General features: G+C 39.2%; 1 protein-coding gene across 1 annotated transcript in view; it reads left to right on the plus strand.

The window, feature by feature from the left end:
• Nucleotides 1-7,382: 7,382 nt before the first annotated feature.
• The window catches only part of LOC112137508 (neuronal acetylcholine receptor subunit alpha-7), a 47,574-nt gene continuing 39,417 nt past the window's right edge, over nucleotides 7,383-15,539 (plus strand). The window contains exon 1 of the mRNA XM_024259860.2: nucleotides 7,383-7,863. Within this exon, the coding sequence (XP_024115628.1) occupies nucleotides 7,674-7,863 (190 nt within the window). The 5' untranslated portion in view covers nucleotides 7,383-7,673. The remainder of the gene's footprint in view (nucleotides 7,864-15,539) is intronic.

The raw sequence follows: 15,539 nt of genomic DNA on the forward strand, positions 1-15,539 counted from the left end.
TTGGCCCCGTGTGCGATTGAGTTCGACACCCCTATTTTATGGAATTCGCTACATTTTATTGAAACATTTGTTTAGTGTGATAAGATGTTGTGGTGCATTAATGCCTCTCAGCTGAGAGCCTCCTGGTTCAGTGTTCTGTGTGGAGCTCGCATGACTTTTCTGAACCAAATGACTGTCCTGGAATTCTACCCCAATCTAAAAACATGGATGTTTCAGTTGATTTTCTTAAAGGATGATCCAACAATGTATGACTCAAACTGCCAATGTGGATCAGCAGAGACGACCCTCCTGACTCTGTCCTGCTTGAACCTCCTCAGGATGACTGACTTCAAATCCAGAGGAAAAAAATCCCTCTTATTCGCACAGCAGCAGGCTCATGGTTTTTGCTTCGCTTTGACTTGAAAAGTGCATAGATTCTTTTCTGTGACAACAAAGTACCATTCCAGGGGCAATAAACAAGACAAGATTGAAAAGGTGATAATGGGAGCTCTTGGGGAAAATGCTGGGCACATAGAAGGACTCAATTTTCTGCCTGACATCTGTCGTCAGTGCTGTGAGCTGAGGCTCATCTGGGTGGAAAGACAGAAATGCTTCTCGAGACCAGGCTATACCGCAAACAAAAACAATGTAAACATGCGTTAACACAGACATTTCATGACTTCAACTTGAAGAGAAAATGTTAAAACCCTAAAGTGAGAATATAGCAGAAGAGTCAGCGGAGCTAAGAGGATGCACATGGAGGAGCAAATGAGAACAAATTAGGTTAATTGACCTCATTTCAGTCACATGACTGGGTGTTAGTGGATCGTTTAAATCCAGAGTCATCAAGAGATTAGGATGAGCAGACATTTACTGATCATGGGAGACCCTTTTCTCCAAACTCTGGAGCTAGTTAGTAATGTTTATGAGGAGAACACTTCATAGTGTACAGATGTCTTACCATCATTAAAACATACAAAGTATTCAAAGAAATCTGTGTGAATGGAGCAATACGCAGGTTTAGATTTAGCAGCTTTTAGTCTAAAGGCCTCAAAGAACAACAATACAACAGCAGAAATCAGGAACCTTTTCTTAAATAAATAAACCTAGTAGGGTTGTGTATCTTTTCCTCTCACATGATTCAATATCCACCTCCGTCAACAAATCCATACTTAAAAAGATTCTGACGATACATCCGATTCTTTTACCTAAATGGATGTAATCTAGATAGTTGTGTGATAGCATAGTAAACATTCACACTATAGTGATTCTCCTGCTCAAAACTGTTAATCGTGGTATTAAAATGTTCAGCTCATTCAACAGAGTACTGCTTGTATTTTTAGTATTCATAAACTTTATAGTTTTTGAAATATTGAGCAAAATAAGCACTAAAGGAAGTAAATGAGAAATTGTTCAAATTCTTCAAAACTGACTTAAACTTTGAGCACTTTGAAGCCATCATTTACAGTAATTTTAAAATAATTTGATATTAAGATGTTAAATTAGCATTATGCTAGTTAATCTGGGTAATTTGATTTCATTTACAGAGATTTTGTATGCTAATTTGGAGTGTAGCTAATATTTTAGCAACATGTTTACGTTTTTGCTAGTGTGTTATCTGCTGAGGGTTTTTTATGCTAATTTGGAATTTAGCAGATATTTTTTATCAGCATGCTAACATTTTGGGAATTTTTTTCATCTACTGTGGTCTGTTAGCAACTTCTGAGTTTACCTAATATTTTAGCAACAGGCTAACTTTTTTACAATAAAAATGTAGCCTTTTATTGAGTATTTTTAGGCAATTTTGAAGTTGAGCTAATATTTAACAATGTGCTAGCTTTTTAGACTAATTTGTCATTTACTAAGGTTCTTTGGGGCTAATTTTGAGTTTAGCAAAACAACACAATTTATGTTTTAGCAAAATAGGAATGTATTGAACATTTTAAAGCAAACTTATTACAACTTTTTCAGAAATTTAAGCCATTTCAAGTCTTTTAGCCAATTTAGCATTTTGTAAATAGTTTTAGCATCTTCAGCATTTAGAGTGGCCTAAATTGATTCAGCTTTTCCAGCAAAAAGCTTCGGCATCTTCAGTTACTAGATTCAGCAAAAAGCATTCACACTAGCATTATCGCAGGTAATGCAACTTTTCTAGATATTATTCATTTGATATTCAAAGGGCCATGCAAAATCAACTTTTTTGTGTTTTTATGTGTCTAATAATGATGAGTCCTCAAGAAAAATAACACAAAAAAGGTAATTTGATCCATTTATGCATCTCTGAGCATCCCTCTAAAACTTTGCTCTCTGAGCACCAGCCCCTCCCAATCTGCAAAAATGGGCGGGTTCTCACATTGTGACGTAGACAAGTGAGAACAGCCCCTTCCAGGAAGCATCTGCGCTGACACTAGACTAACACAAACACACACTTTCTCAGCGGAGCTAGCGGGGATCGGCAAAATTCTTTCATTTTACATGCACAATATGCGCATCCATCTTTAAAAAGCTCAAATGTTGTTTGTTTTCATGGGCCAAACTCAGACACGCTGCAGAGGCCATCTTTAGGGGGACATCATGAAATGGGCGTTACCCACACGGAACGAAAGGCGGAGCCTCAGAGATCCTGTTTACAAAAATAACTCATGAAAAATGTGGTCTTTAGTGCTTCAAGTGTAATATATGATTGTATTTATGGATGTAGTTTACTCTGAAATTCTTAGGAAGATCATAGCATAGGACCTTTAAAACTATACATTTCTTACTGGTACTTTTTAGTTAAACAGAAAAGCAAAATGTCTACAGAACATAACTTATAACATTCAACCCCTCTATTTTGTGTTTTTTAGACTAATTTGTTCTTTGTAAAAATCTTTTAGCATGTTGTTTTTGCGTTAGAAGAAGCTGTTCGGTCAAAAACATTGTAACTTGTACATCAACAATAAAGGTCTTTACTAATTAAGAAAGCATTTCACGTAGCAATAACTGCCTCCATCTCTGATAGAGTCTGATAGAATGCAGGTCTGCCTGCAGTCCACACCTTTCAACATCTGAATCCAAATAGAGCATGATGGAATAGAAAAAAATAGATCTGTCTAAATCCAGTATCAGGCAAGAATGAGCAGTGGTTCTGTTTGATGAACCGTTGTCGTGAAGTGGTGGTGTAGAGATCTTGTAGAGGAGAGCAGAGACTGGTGGACAGGAGCTTCATTTAATAGAAATAACTGAAGTAGGACTTAAAACAGCAGAAACCCAAACCTGAAATTCAACATGACAACACCAACAACCTCAAAAGGTGTCAACAGAGGCGACCAGACACTCAACAACTGAAACCATGGTCTTAAATATCCTCAGGCTAATGAGAAGGCAGAAGCAGCGGTGTTGATTTCTAACACAAACCTGTTGTGAGTACGACTGAACAACAGGGACACAAAACAAAGACATAAGGGGACGCTTCTCTCCTTCAGAATGTGCATATGACAGCGTACGACAGCATCACCTGTACGCCGTCAGGGAGTGTAACATAAAGAGGCCATACCATGAAAAAGTAACTTTTTCATGTTTTAAGTGTATTATACTGTTCATTCTGTTCTATGAACAACCCCAAAGCGCTATTTTGATCCGTTCATGCATTTAAGAGTAATCCTCTAAAAACCTGCACTGTCTACAGCAGCCCCTCCCATACCCACGAAAACGAGCGGGTTCTCACACGGTTACATCACAAGTTGAGAACCGCCCCCTCCAGCAAGAGTCTGCCCCGCCTTCAAGCAAACACTTTCTTCACGAAGTTAGTGGTGATCAGCTAGCTTTGTGAGCCAACAACTTCTGGCTCGTGCACAGCCGTGCAGACGCCGACTGTCCGTGTTGTGAACAAGTTTAGCGATTGCCAAAAATGCTCATCAGGTTTAGCGTTTAAGCTTCATAAAGAAACTTCTGGTGAGGAATCTGCACAAGTTGGGATGAATCCTGAATGTATCTGAGAATGGTATAAGCACACAGAGGATACTGGGAAGACGGGTGGAGAGAGGGAGCAGACTATTTCCTGGTGGAGAAAGGGAGCAGACTATTTCCTGGTGGAGAAAGGGAGCGACAAATTAGAAGAACTGGTTTGAACATGGATTATTTAGCAAAAGCAGAAAGGAACACGTAAAAAGGATTTTTGATACAGAGATTGATGATGCTTCAGAGAGATCAGTAACGTTTGCAGACAGTGCTAATCAGATCAAAGTTCTCATCATTTCAACAAGCTCTGAAATGTTCATCTGTTGTTGTTGTCTTCATTTTGTGATAAAATTTCCCCTCAAAATGAGCCCATTAGCCATCACCATTCTGTCTGTGTCATCAAATGGTGCTGATGTTGGAGCAGAATCTTAAACATTTACTAAATTAACTGAGCAACCCCAAAACCTCCAGGTCAACCCCAGTACGAATGCACGTGAGTATGTGGTTACCTGTCTGTGGAAATGGTGAACTGTCCATGATCTACCCCACCTCTGTTTGATAGGACTGGGTAGGCTGAATAAATTAATGCTTAATAAAAATGAGTTTGATGAAGAAAGACAGGAATTCCCTAAACCAAAATAAATAGAACAACAGCAATTCCCATTCTGCACTTAAGTGTAAATAAACTCACACAAAAGCAAGTGTGATCCAGCATGATCCCATAAACACCCAGCCGGCCTCAGCCGAAGGCTCTTTACTTTGTGCGAGCTGATAGCTGGTCTCCACACACGCAGCGCTGCGTCCAGACGAAGCTTCAGAGGAGAGAACAGGAAGCACTGGGAGATGTTTATACCACAGAATGGAAGAGAACAGCCAGCAGAGAATCGCTGCAGGCGCTTGTGATTGTCTGAGGATATCACTGATGCTCATAGGCAGCGCTGCAGGAGAACTGAGAGCTGTAGAGGGGAAAAAGGACGGACGAGATCAAGAGGGACAGAGTGCAGACAAGCAGAGGGTAACGGAAACATGAAAGAGAGTGTCTGAGCGAGGAAGAGGGGGAGAAATGTGAGGAAGACAAGACAGGATGAGTAAGCTGTGAAGAGGAAGCAGATCATGAGTGCATCACACCAAATAACCACATGGAAGCTCACAATACATGCTAATGAGCCGCCACACTGGCTGCCACACACATAAACAGGCATTGCGTGTCCTGGCTGCGTGAGATGTGATGCTTGCGCGCCCTGAGGAGGCTGTTTATCCTGCTGACAGCATCACGGTGAAGCCGTGGCAGCCGTCTTGTTGGAGGTAATTATGAAACAATATGTTATTACAGCAGCAACCATGCACCCTGATGTAACTCTGTGCACGCTTTTCATGATGATTCAAGATACTTGCAGTGAAGCATGCTAACATGAAATTGTGTTCATTCAACTTAATGCATTATCTGTGCTGCAGCTGGCGAGCAGAGCTCATAAGTCAGAGGAGCAGTGTTTGCAACAAAATGAGCAGGACAGAGCGTGACAGAGTTACTAGAATCTCTGGGAGATGAGGAACAAGAGAAGAGAAGGAGGAGACGACACTGGAAATTGAACTTTTATGCAGAAAGTCTGTTACTCATGGAAACCAGAGAATTTCTGGTAAAGTTCTTCCAGATTTGTTCCAGTTTGGTTTTGGCTGGTTTTGGATGGTGATAGTGTCAGTTTCTAGATTGAACACAGTGATTACTGATCTTTGCAGTGATAAGACAAGTTCATTAAGAAGTGTTGGTTGTCAGGAGTCTGTCGATACAAAACATATCGCGATACACCCCAAGACAATATTTCCCTATTTTTTTTAATTATAACTTAAGAATTATCTGAATATTGATACATTTCTCGCAAAAGTAAAAATGTAAAATACATGTTATTTGATGGTCAGGACATTTAGCACTGCAACTGTATCCCATGAACAATTTGCCTTTACTCAAGCAAATTTATGGTGCTTTTCTTTTGGTAATTTAGGAAATAATTATGTGGAAATTAAAAGTGAAACAAGTAATTATTAAAATATTACCTTGGCAATATTTTAGATCGATATAAGTATCATCGGATAAAGTATTGTGATATTTCACTCAATTTATATTTAAGTAGAAAACAAAAAAGGACTAAAGTACATGTTCGATTTTAGATAATTATTGAAGAATCTCCTTGGTGGTATTTTAAATCAATGCAAGTATCGCCAAATAAAGTATCATGATATTTCACTGAATCGATATTTGCGTAGAAAACAAAAGAGACTAAAGCACGTTTGCTTTTAAATAATTATTAAAGTATCACCTTGACAGTGTTTTAAATCGATACAAGTATCGCAGAATAAAGTATCACGATATTCGACTGAATCGATATTTTCAAACTCCTCGTGTTTCCCTGTTCTATATTGGTGGCCAAAGAACTTATTAGAAAGATGCAACACATCAAGACATATCAATGCCAAACCCACTCTGTGGAACCAGTCTGACACAAATGAGTGTGGAAATCTGCCACACATTTCCAACAACATTCCTCAGAATTCCACACTGTTGTTTTTAGATTATGGGGTTCTATTTGCACCAGAAATATGTTTTCGGTTGTTTATAATAAATCAACTTAAACCTTAAGGAACTTTAAATATTTTACTCGCCATAAAAATATATTTTGTTAAAATGAAACAAGTTAGAAATAACCACAAGATAACATCGGATCATTAATAACAATGAAATAAAATTACTTGGAGGGCCGGATCCGGCCCCCGGGCCATGACTTTGACACATGACTTATAGGACTCTTCATCCGGTTTGATTGTAGGAATGGTGCCGGCTCTGAGATTTAGTCTCTTGACCAATCCTCTTTGATACATGCCGAGGTTATCGAGCAGTCATCTGTGAAGTGGCGGTCACAGACAAAGAGTTGCTGGTGGGTCTGTCGCGCTTCAGAAGATAAAATCCTACCAGTTCTGATGTGCTGGTTCTTCTTTTGGAAGTTTAAACAAACACCTAAACCTCTGGCAGCCAAAAAACATTTTCTACACTTCAAAGACATGGTCTTATGATCTGCTGTTTTCTCTGCAGATTACATACAAGATGATCTACAAGTGGGTGTGTGTTCGTTATAGTCTGGGGGCGGAGCTTGCAGCACAGATTCTCCCTGGAGGGGGCGGTTCACATCGCGCTGACATCATCACGATAGGACCCGCTCGTTTTCATGGGTATGGGTTTTTAGAGGATTACTCTTAAATACATGAACGATTTGGGGTTCTTTATAGAGAGGAATGGACAGTAAAATGCATTTAAAACCTCAAAAAGTAGAATTTTCATGATGGCCCCTTTAAGATAACACGAATTTAAATGATCACTGCATGTTTGTGGTAAACGTATCACTTTAAACGTTATTAATGGTTGAAAAATAATTCTTATTTTACTGTTGAACGGAAGTTTGACTTAAGTGGGGGGCGGGGCATGTAATCCCCAGAAGACGTGCAAGTCCAGAGACTGTTTCTGCTCTTTCTCCAATTATCTGATGCGCGTGCGTTTATATGGGGGTGGGGGGCGCGCTATAAGAAGAACTATAAGTTGGCTGGGTCTCACGCGGCGGACAGGTGGCTGTCATCATCATCATCATCAGGAAGCGCGCGCTTTTGCGCCTTGGATGTATGGATGTGCAGAGAGGAGCAGCGGGAAAGGAGCAACCCCGAATGCAAAGTGACTCCTAAAGTGGCACCCAGTGCGCGCTCGCGCGTGGATGTGCGCGCACAATCTGCTCCCAGCATCGGACAAGGTTAAGGAGAGAGGGAGCTGCGCGGAGCAGGCAGAGGGAGCAGCAGCCTGTCAGAGTTTCAGAGGGTTCTGCTGCGCGCGTGCCATGGAGCCTCACAGACGCGCCGCATCCCTGCTGCTCGGAGTTTATCTGTGGGCGACTTTCTGCTGTCAAGGTGGGATTTTTTTTCCTTTTCCAGTTGGAGGAAAAAATGAAATAAATGCATATTTCAGGTCTGTTTTCTGTCTGACTGGCAGCTGCTCAGATCAGTGGATGCTGCTTCTTGGTGTGAAGTTCAGACAGGAGGATGAAGATCTGTGAGGGATCTTTAAACTTGTTGGGCCCCTCGTGGATGAAGTCTTCTAGCATGCTTTGCAGCTCCAGGCGTGTTTAATGTGTGAAAAGCCTGATGTGGAGTCAGGTGCTCCTTATCACTGATCACGCTGAAGACACAAATGCTTCAACCTTAAAGATGCGGCCATGCATGCAGGCGTCAATGAGAGCTGAGTGGATGTGCAGCTGCCCCCCCATTCAGAGCAGTGAAGGACTTCTGTCTGCGACTGCGCCTTCCATAAGAAGGGAGATGGAAGGTGACGGATGCATGCTCATCACTGAGGAGCTCTGAGGAGTCAGTATTCATTGGGCACCATGACATGATGTCGCAGGGGGAATCTGTATGTTGTATTACCTGTGATAATGCTAGTGTGAAGCTTTTAACTGAAAGTAGTCGTTGAAGATGCAGATTTCTTTCTTTTTTTTTTTTTTTTTTGCTGAAAATGGTGACACAATTTACTTCACTTGCTGAAATGATTTGATGAAAATGCAAAAGCTTTTTGCAAAATGTTAAAGTTACAAAAAGACTCAAAATGTTGTTAAAGAAGCATAAAAGAGCGCTAAAGTTGACCTACATTTACGAAAATTTAGTAGTAAAATTGTTTAAAAATCCCTAATACATGACAATTTTGCAAAAATATTTAGTGTTCTTTAAATATGAGATAAACTCCAAATTATCCCAAAAAACCTTAGTAGATTCCAAATTAGCAAAAAAAAAAAAAGCTAGGTCGATGCTTATATACTAGCTAAACCCCAACATAGCCTAAAATACCTCGCCTGTTGCTAAAATAGAAGCTAAACTCCTAATTAGCATAAAAAACTCAATGTCAAATAAAAAAAAGGCTAGATCGTTGCTGAAATAACTTAACTCCAAAATAGCCTAAAATTCCTCAGTAAACTAAATTAGTCATAAATGTTAGCCTGTTGCTAAAATAGAAGCTAAACTCTAAATTAGCCTAAAAAAACATTTGATAACAAATTAGCCAAACATGTTTGCAGATTGCTAAAATATTAGCTAAACTCAATTTTTTTTCAAAATTGCTATAAAAGATGAAAACAGCCCATGAATGTATTTAAACTCTTGTTGCTAATCTAATTAAAATTTTGAAATCTGAAAACTTTTCAGTCATTTCCTATGGGGCATATTTTGCTCAATATGTCAAAAACTATAAAGTTTATAAATTAAAATACAAAGATTGATGTTCTGAAAAAGCTGAACGTTTTGATACCAAGATTCTGAAATCACTGAAAGTTTGTTTTTTTACTTGCCAAAAACTGTACAGAAAGGAGCAGAAGAATCACTATAGTGTGAATGCTTACCAAGCAATCACACAATAATCGTGTTTGGACAGTACAACTCCATTATAATTACATCTAAAAAAATTTTACAATCGTCATTTGCTGCTCTTGCTAACAGCCGCTAAAAGCTTTTCCACAAGGTCAAACATGTAGACTGAAGACAGCTTGAAAGCCTCAGAAGCTTTAAAGCTGTTTCTGTTAATGTCACTAAATAAATGACAGAAAATAGAAAATATTGTCTCATTTTTGACCTGTAAAAGTATGTAAACAAGTGTGTGCATCTGGATTCACAGAAATGCTGCTGACTGATCACAATCAGATTTCCTGAGAACTGTAAATATGTCTGGAGGTCAACCAGTCAGCTCAGCCCCTGATAGGTTGAGAAACTAATTAGCATAAAATGACTTTAAAGGTGCTTACAGGAGAATTGACGTGTGTATTTGTTGTGTTGAATCTGGACTTGTATTCTTCCTTTAACCCTTTTACACCTGAGGCGTCATCCGATACGCTTAAACCCAAAATGTTTAACGTACTTTAACTTTCAACCGTTACTATAATTACATTGATCGTGTTAACAACTAAAAAGTTACAGTAAACCAAAGAACATAAACATTGGAGCCCCGGTGTCAAAGGGTTACATTTTTCACTACTCATGTGTGTGACTTCATCAGTCTGAGTGGTGCAGGGTTCAATTCCCATTCGTCCTCCAGGTGGGAACCAAAAAACATGTGTTTGAATGGGTTAGTGAGGGGAACAAAGAGGAGAAACCAGAGCAGCAGCACTCAGTCAGATGAAGACACTTGGCTGAGTGGTGAAACGTTTCAGGGACGAGGGTTTGAAGTTTAGATGCTCAGTTTCAACGTCATCTGCATAAATGAGAACTTTCACTGGTGTTATGTTTGCTACATTTTTTGGGACGCAGTCAAGGATTTTTCAAGCCTCTCAAATTGTCTGGAACAAACATTTTAGAGACTATTGCTTTAATAATTCACACAGAATGTTTTAGTCTCACAGAATGACTCAACACAGATACAAAAATCCTCCAAGCTCCACTCCCATGAAAATGATGTTTTAAATGTGCTCTTGTGGCCTTTTTCTCATCATGAAAGACAGAAATAAAGGCCTGCAGTAATGCTAGTGTGGATGCTTTTTGCTGAAAGTAGTTGCAAAAGATGCTGAAGCTTTTCGCTGAAAATGGTGGAAATGGTGATGGAGATCAAACAGTTTAGCTTTACATATATAATCTGTTCATTCTGGAGGTAGAGTTGATCAAACTAGACGTCTTCAGGTCAACAGGATGTAAAAACCTACAGAGTTTATCATCTATGTGAACCTCAGACATCAATTTATACATTTAACTCATCTAAATTAAATAAATGCTAATTAAATAATCCATCCATCCATCCATCCATTTTCTTGACCGCTTCATCCCTTTCGGGGTCGCGGGGTGCTGGAGCCTATCCCGGCTACTGATGGGTGAAGGCGGGGTACACCCTGGACAGGTTGCCAGTCTGTCACAGGGCCTCAATCACACACACATCCACTCTCACAACCACACCTAGGGGCAATTTAGAGTCACCAATTAACCTATGAAGCATGTTTTTGGATGGTGGGAGGAAGCCGGAGTCCCCGGTGAAAACCCACGCATGCACGGGGAGAACATGCAAACTCCACACAGAAAGGTCCCAGCCGGGATTCGAACCAGGGCCTTCTCGCTGTGAGGCGAGAGCGCTAACCACTTGCGCCACCGTGCAGCCCTAATTAAATAATCCTTACTTTTAAAAAAATGCTATTTTATTTTTCTTTTATCTATTCATTTTTTGTACTTTTTCCCTCTTTGTCCTCATCAGTCTTACACTGCTGGGTTTTGTTATTTTAGTTTGGATCTTGGTAGCCTCAGTTTTCAGGCTTTGTTTATTTGTTTTCTTTAGGTAGTTTTGGTTAGACAGACATTATCAGGAGCTGCTGACTCTGACGGTTGACATGTCTGGATAAGCAGTCTCCATGACTTATTTTATGTTTGACCAAGGAGCCACCATGGAGAGATAAAAGAGACACATGTTGATCTGGAGCTGCAGGTTGCAGATCCCTGAACTAGCAGGAGTTTGATCTGACGCCACATCACCAAATCATCCAAACATTTAAACATTTTATTTTATTGCCAAAACATTTTAGAAAAACCTAAACCTCAAACACAATCAATTTTACAGAGACGTAGAAAACTTGAGGCAAGAAGCCAAAGCAGAGAGAACTTTCTCAGTATTTGCTTGTTTACTCTTACTTTAATCAGGCAGTCTTTTAAAAACAGCCAATAATGCTGCAGGATGTCCTCTATCTTGTCATCCACTGGTCTCATCAAGCTCTTGTTCTTGTTAATACGGAGCAGAGATTGTTCCCTGGTTTCACCGCAGTCTCTGCTCGGTCACCGTTCCAGTCTTTCTGCTGCTGTATTTATTGTCCTGCTTCGTGGTATTCAATTTTTACTACTCCCTGTAAACCAAACTGCCTTTTGGGGGCATTAAAAATGGATTCAATTCAAGACTTTGGCCCAGTGACCTAAAGTGTCCTTTTTATTGCTGAAAGCTACAAGCTGTTAAGGGTCGCTTTCAGGCCACTCAAAGCAATATGGTGCTCTTAAAGACGGAATTCACACTTTTGAGTTTTTCTCAAGGGAGCCAAGTTTGTAAGTTCACCTCTGATTGTTGTCCTGTTGTTGTTTAACGATGTGTTTATAATATACGGCTAACTGTCACTATCGGTTTCCTGAAAACACAGTCTTGTATTAAAAAACACAGTTGGCTTTTCATATCTGCATGGTAACCTTTTCAACTTTTCCTAAGTTGCTTATGGTGCTGTAATGGAATTTATCAATAATAAAGTTAAATAAACTCTTAATGATGCTGAGGGAAATGCAGTCATCAATCAAGGTAAATATTCAAACAATTTTCAAAACTTCTTCATTAAAAATAAAATCAACCTGACCAGGGCAGACATTTTAGCCACAAACTTTCTTTCCGTTACCATGGCAGCAAATTATGAAATGAGCTTGAGTTCTTGATAGCTAAATTTTATTTTTTTTATTCTGTTAAACAAAACCGCTGCACTGATTTAGCATCCAAGTGACAGAAATGTAACCAAGAGGAACCGGTCATTTTTCAAAATAAAAGATTTTTCAAGATAAAAATTCAACCAGATTTAAAGTAAAACTAGCCAATACCTTCCAGATTGAAAAGAAGGAATAGACAAATATAGTGCATACAATGTGATTTATCAAACGAGAAACAGGAATGTGGACCCTGTATTTAGTCTGAAGGGCAGGTGTAAACTGGAACAATTTTATGCACAAATGGCTGCAGTCATTGTTTCACCAAGCAGACGTTGATTCAACGAAAGGTAACGAAGTCAGTGGGTCTATTCTGCTCATGTAAATATTTTTGGAATTCCAGAAGCAATGATGATCAAGACATATCTGCTATCCAGAGTTACATTACTATAGCTGCTGAAGGAGTTTTTGGATGTGGGACTGCTCATGGTAATTAAAACTGACACTCTATCCTTCTATTGTCCCCCACCGCTTGTTTTTTTTATTTTTTTTTTGTGCACAGTCCAATCTTCACCTCCATCTCTCCTGCGCTTTTGTTTCTCTCCTAGCGACAGGTGTCGCGCTCTGGGGTAGCTGACTTTGAGAGCCTTCAGCACCGCTTAAGGTCTTTGATTGCAGCACTGATGGTGTCACTTTTCTACATCATCAACGCAGATACAGACTGAAATTATTAGATCATGTTAACCATTAAAAAGTTACAGTAAATCAAAGAACATAAGCACTAGAGCTCAGGTTTTAAAGGGTTAATAGAAGTAGACCATTTTCAAGGACTTCATTCTGTTTCATCTGTTTCTACAGCAGGGGTGTCACACGTACGGGCCGCATCTGGTCCACCAGATGGTATAATTCGGCCCAGTCCTGAAAAGAAACACATAAAGGATGTTGGTGAAAAAGCCCATTCCTGTGGCGAGTTAAGGTTATTTAAAGAAATGCTGCAATACACAATTCTGCCACTAGGGGGAGTAAAAGAAATCCCAGCATAACTAGAAATTAAGAAATAAACAGCAAGGTTTTGCTACGTCTGTGTAAGATGCAGTTAGGTTCCCCTCTGTTGTAAAATTGACAAATACCAAAATGTCATAAAAAAAGATAATAATAACTAAAAATGAGTAGGGCTGGGTTAGTAAAATCAATGAATCGATTTGAATTGTTTAAACTTTATAGATCAATAATCGATTTATAAAAAATTATAAATCGACTTAGCACATAAAGCTAACATCTGCTAGCTTGATGCAAACGTTTAATGTAATTTCCCGTAGGACGGCTAATGCTAACGCTCGGTCGACATAAACATACATTTCTGACTAAACAAACATCTTTATAAACTCACAGACATGAATTTTACAAACTCTTTTGAGGAAATATCTTTAAAGTAACAATTTGTGATCTAAAATATTGTTTTTTTTTCATCAGACTGTCTTCCTCTTGAATAAGGTGTAATGCTATAGCGCGATCTCCACCTAGTGGTCAAACTGAAACGTCCTCCAGGAGAAGCAGAACAATGTTTCCAATGTTAATGATCTGAACATTTTAGTTAGAACTTCTCCTTTAGAGAAACCATGTAACACTGGATGATATTAACAATCTCATTATTTCACTGATACATTTACAGGATGTGAACTGGATCAGATTAATATAAATATATTCAAAACATGTAGTAGATTATTCATGTATTTCTAAACAAATGTGTTTAAATGTGTAAACTCAAAATTGAAGAATCGAAAAAAATCAGAATCGATTCGATTCAGGCTCGTGTGAATCGAATCATTTTTGGAAATTATAATCGATACCTAATTAATACAGGTAATGTGTGGAGGATGGGAGAACTTAGGAAATAAGTAACAGGTTTTTGAGGGATAGAACTGTTGCTTGTTTTTAGGTGCTAAATACTTTTTTTGCATCATTGTACAAACAAGCTTTTCAAAAATCACATCATATGATTTTTTGTTTTCTCTTATTCCATCTCTTACAGTTTATGTAAATGGACTCTATAGGTGTTATTTATATCACACTTCCTTTCTGGCTGCAGTGTTCGTCTGTGTAAAGAGGTTTGTGATGTCATGACATCATGATTTTGTGCTACACTATATTGTTGTTATATTGTATTCTAACAGCCAGAGCTGCATGTTTTTGAGGCTTTCCTCTGACAAACCTCTTTACTATTCAGATTGTCTTTCTTTGGCTCACTTCCCTCTGGTGCCTTTCCATTTTTTTTGCTGCCAGCTACACTCAGCCGCTATGCAGATTACCATTCATGCTCAAATCTAAGGGTACCATGTGACCCATGCCAATGCACATTAATACACAAGGATCTGTACTCACTCCTTATTGGTCGATTATGTCTCATCCTCCCAGATGCAATGAGATCTTGGCTATCACTAAATAATTGAAAATGGAAGAGACACTAAGAATTTTACATTCATCATCTTCATAGACGAGGAAAATTTCATTTTTGACACATTTCTTGTTTTTATTTTTCAATGCACCCAGTCCTATTGATTCCAGCTGTAACTCATTGCTTTTCAGTCATTGTATTGTATCATTCTGGACTGGAATAGTCAATAACAGTGGTGCTCAGATGTATAGCATGATTGTAAATGGCATAAAGCAGAGAGACAGCCGCTGGCTGGATATTCCTAGTGTCTGGATAAACAGTTCATCCATGAAACAACTCCAGAGTCAATAAACACCAAACCTTGAACTGAAGAGCCTTTAACATGAAAAATGTCTGTGTTCTTGGGAGGAAGATAACTCAATGGAGACTCGTGCCGAGTCTGCTCTTTCTAACATACAATGTGACCCCTCATGTTCTGGCTCATGGCAGTAAAAGCAACCGCTGTTGTAGTCTGTGTTGCCTCTCTTTAGGTGGACCCTATGAGCAACCCACCGGCTTCAGGTTATCACAACACATTCTCACTCCCAAATCGTCACATATTGACATTAAGTTAATGCCCCCCGCGTTACTTTTTGATGTTTTGGGTGTCCTCAACTTGCCGGTTTTTGATGTGCTGGCTGTTCGTAAAATCAAGGGTCTGCGACCTTTGGGGCTGCATGGTGGTGCAGTGGTTAGCGCTCTTGCCTCACAGCGAGAAGGCCCCGGTTCGACTCCCGGCTGG

The sequence above is a fragment of the Oryzias melastigma genome, linkage group LG1 (assembly GCF_002922805.2).
Source record: "Oryzias melastigma strain HK-1 linkage group LG1, ASM292280v2, whole genome shotgun sequence".
In the NCBI taxonomy this organism is placed as follows: Eukaryota; Metazoa; Chordata; class Actinopteri; order Beloniformes; family Adrianichthyidae; genus Oryzias; species Oryzias melastigma.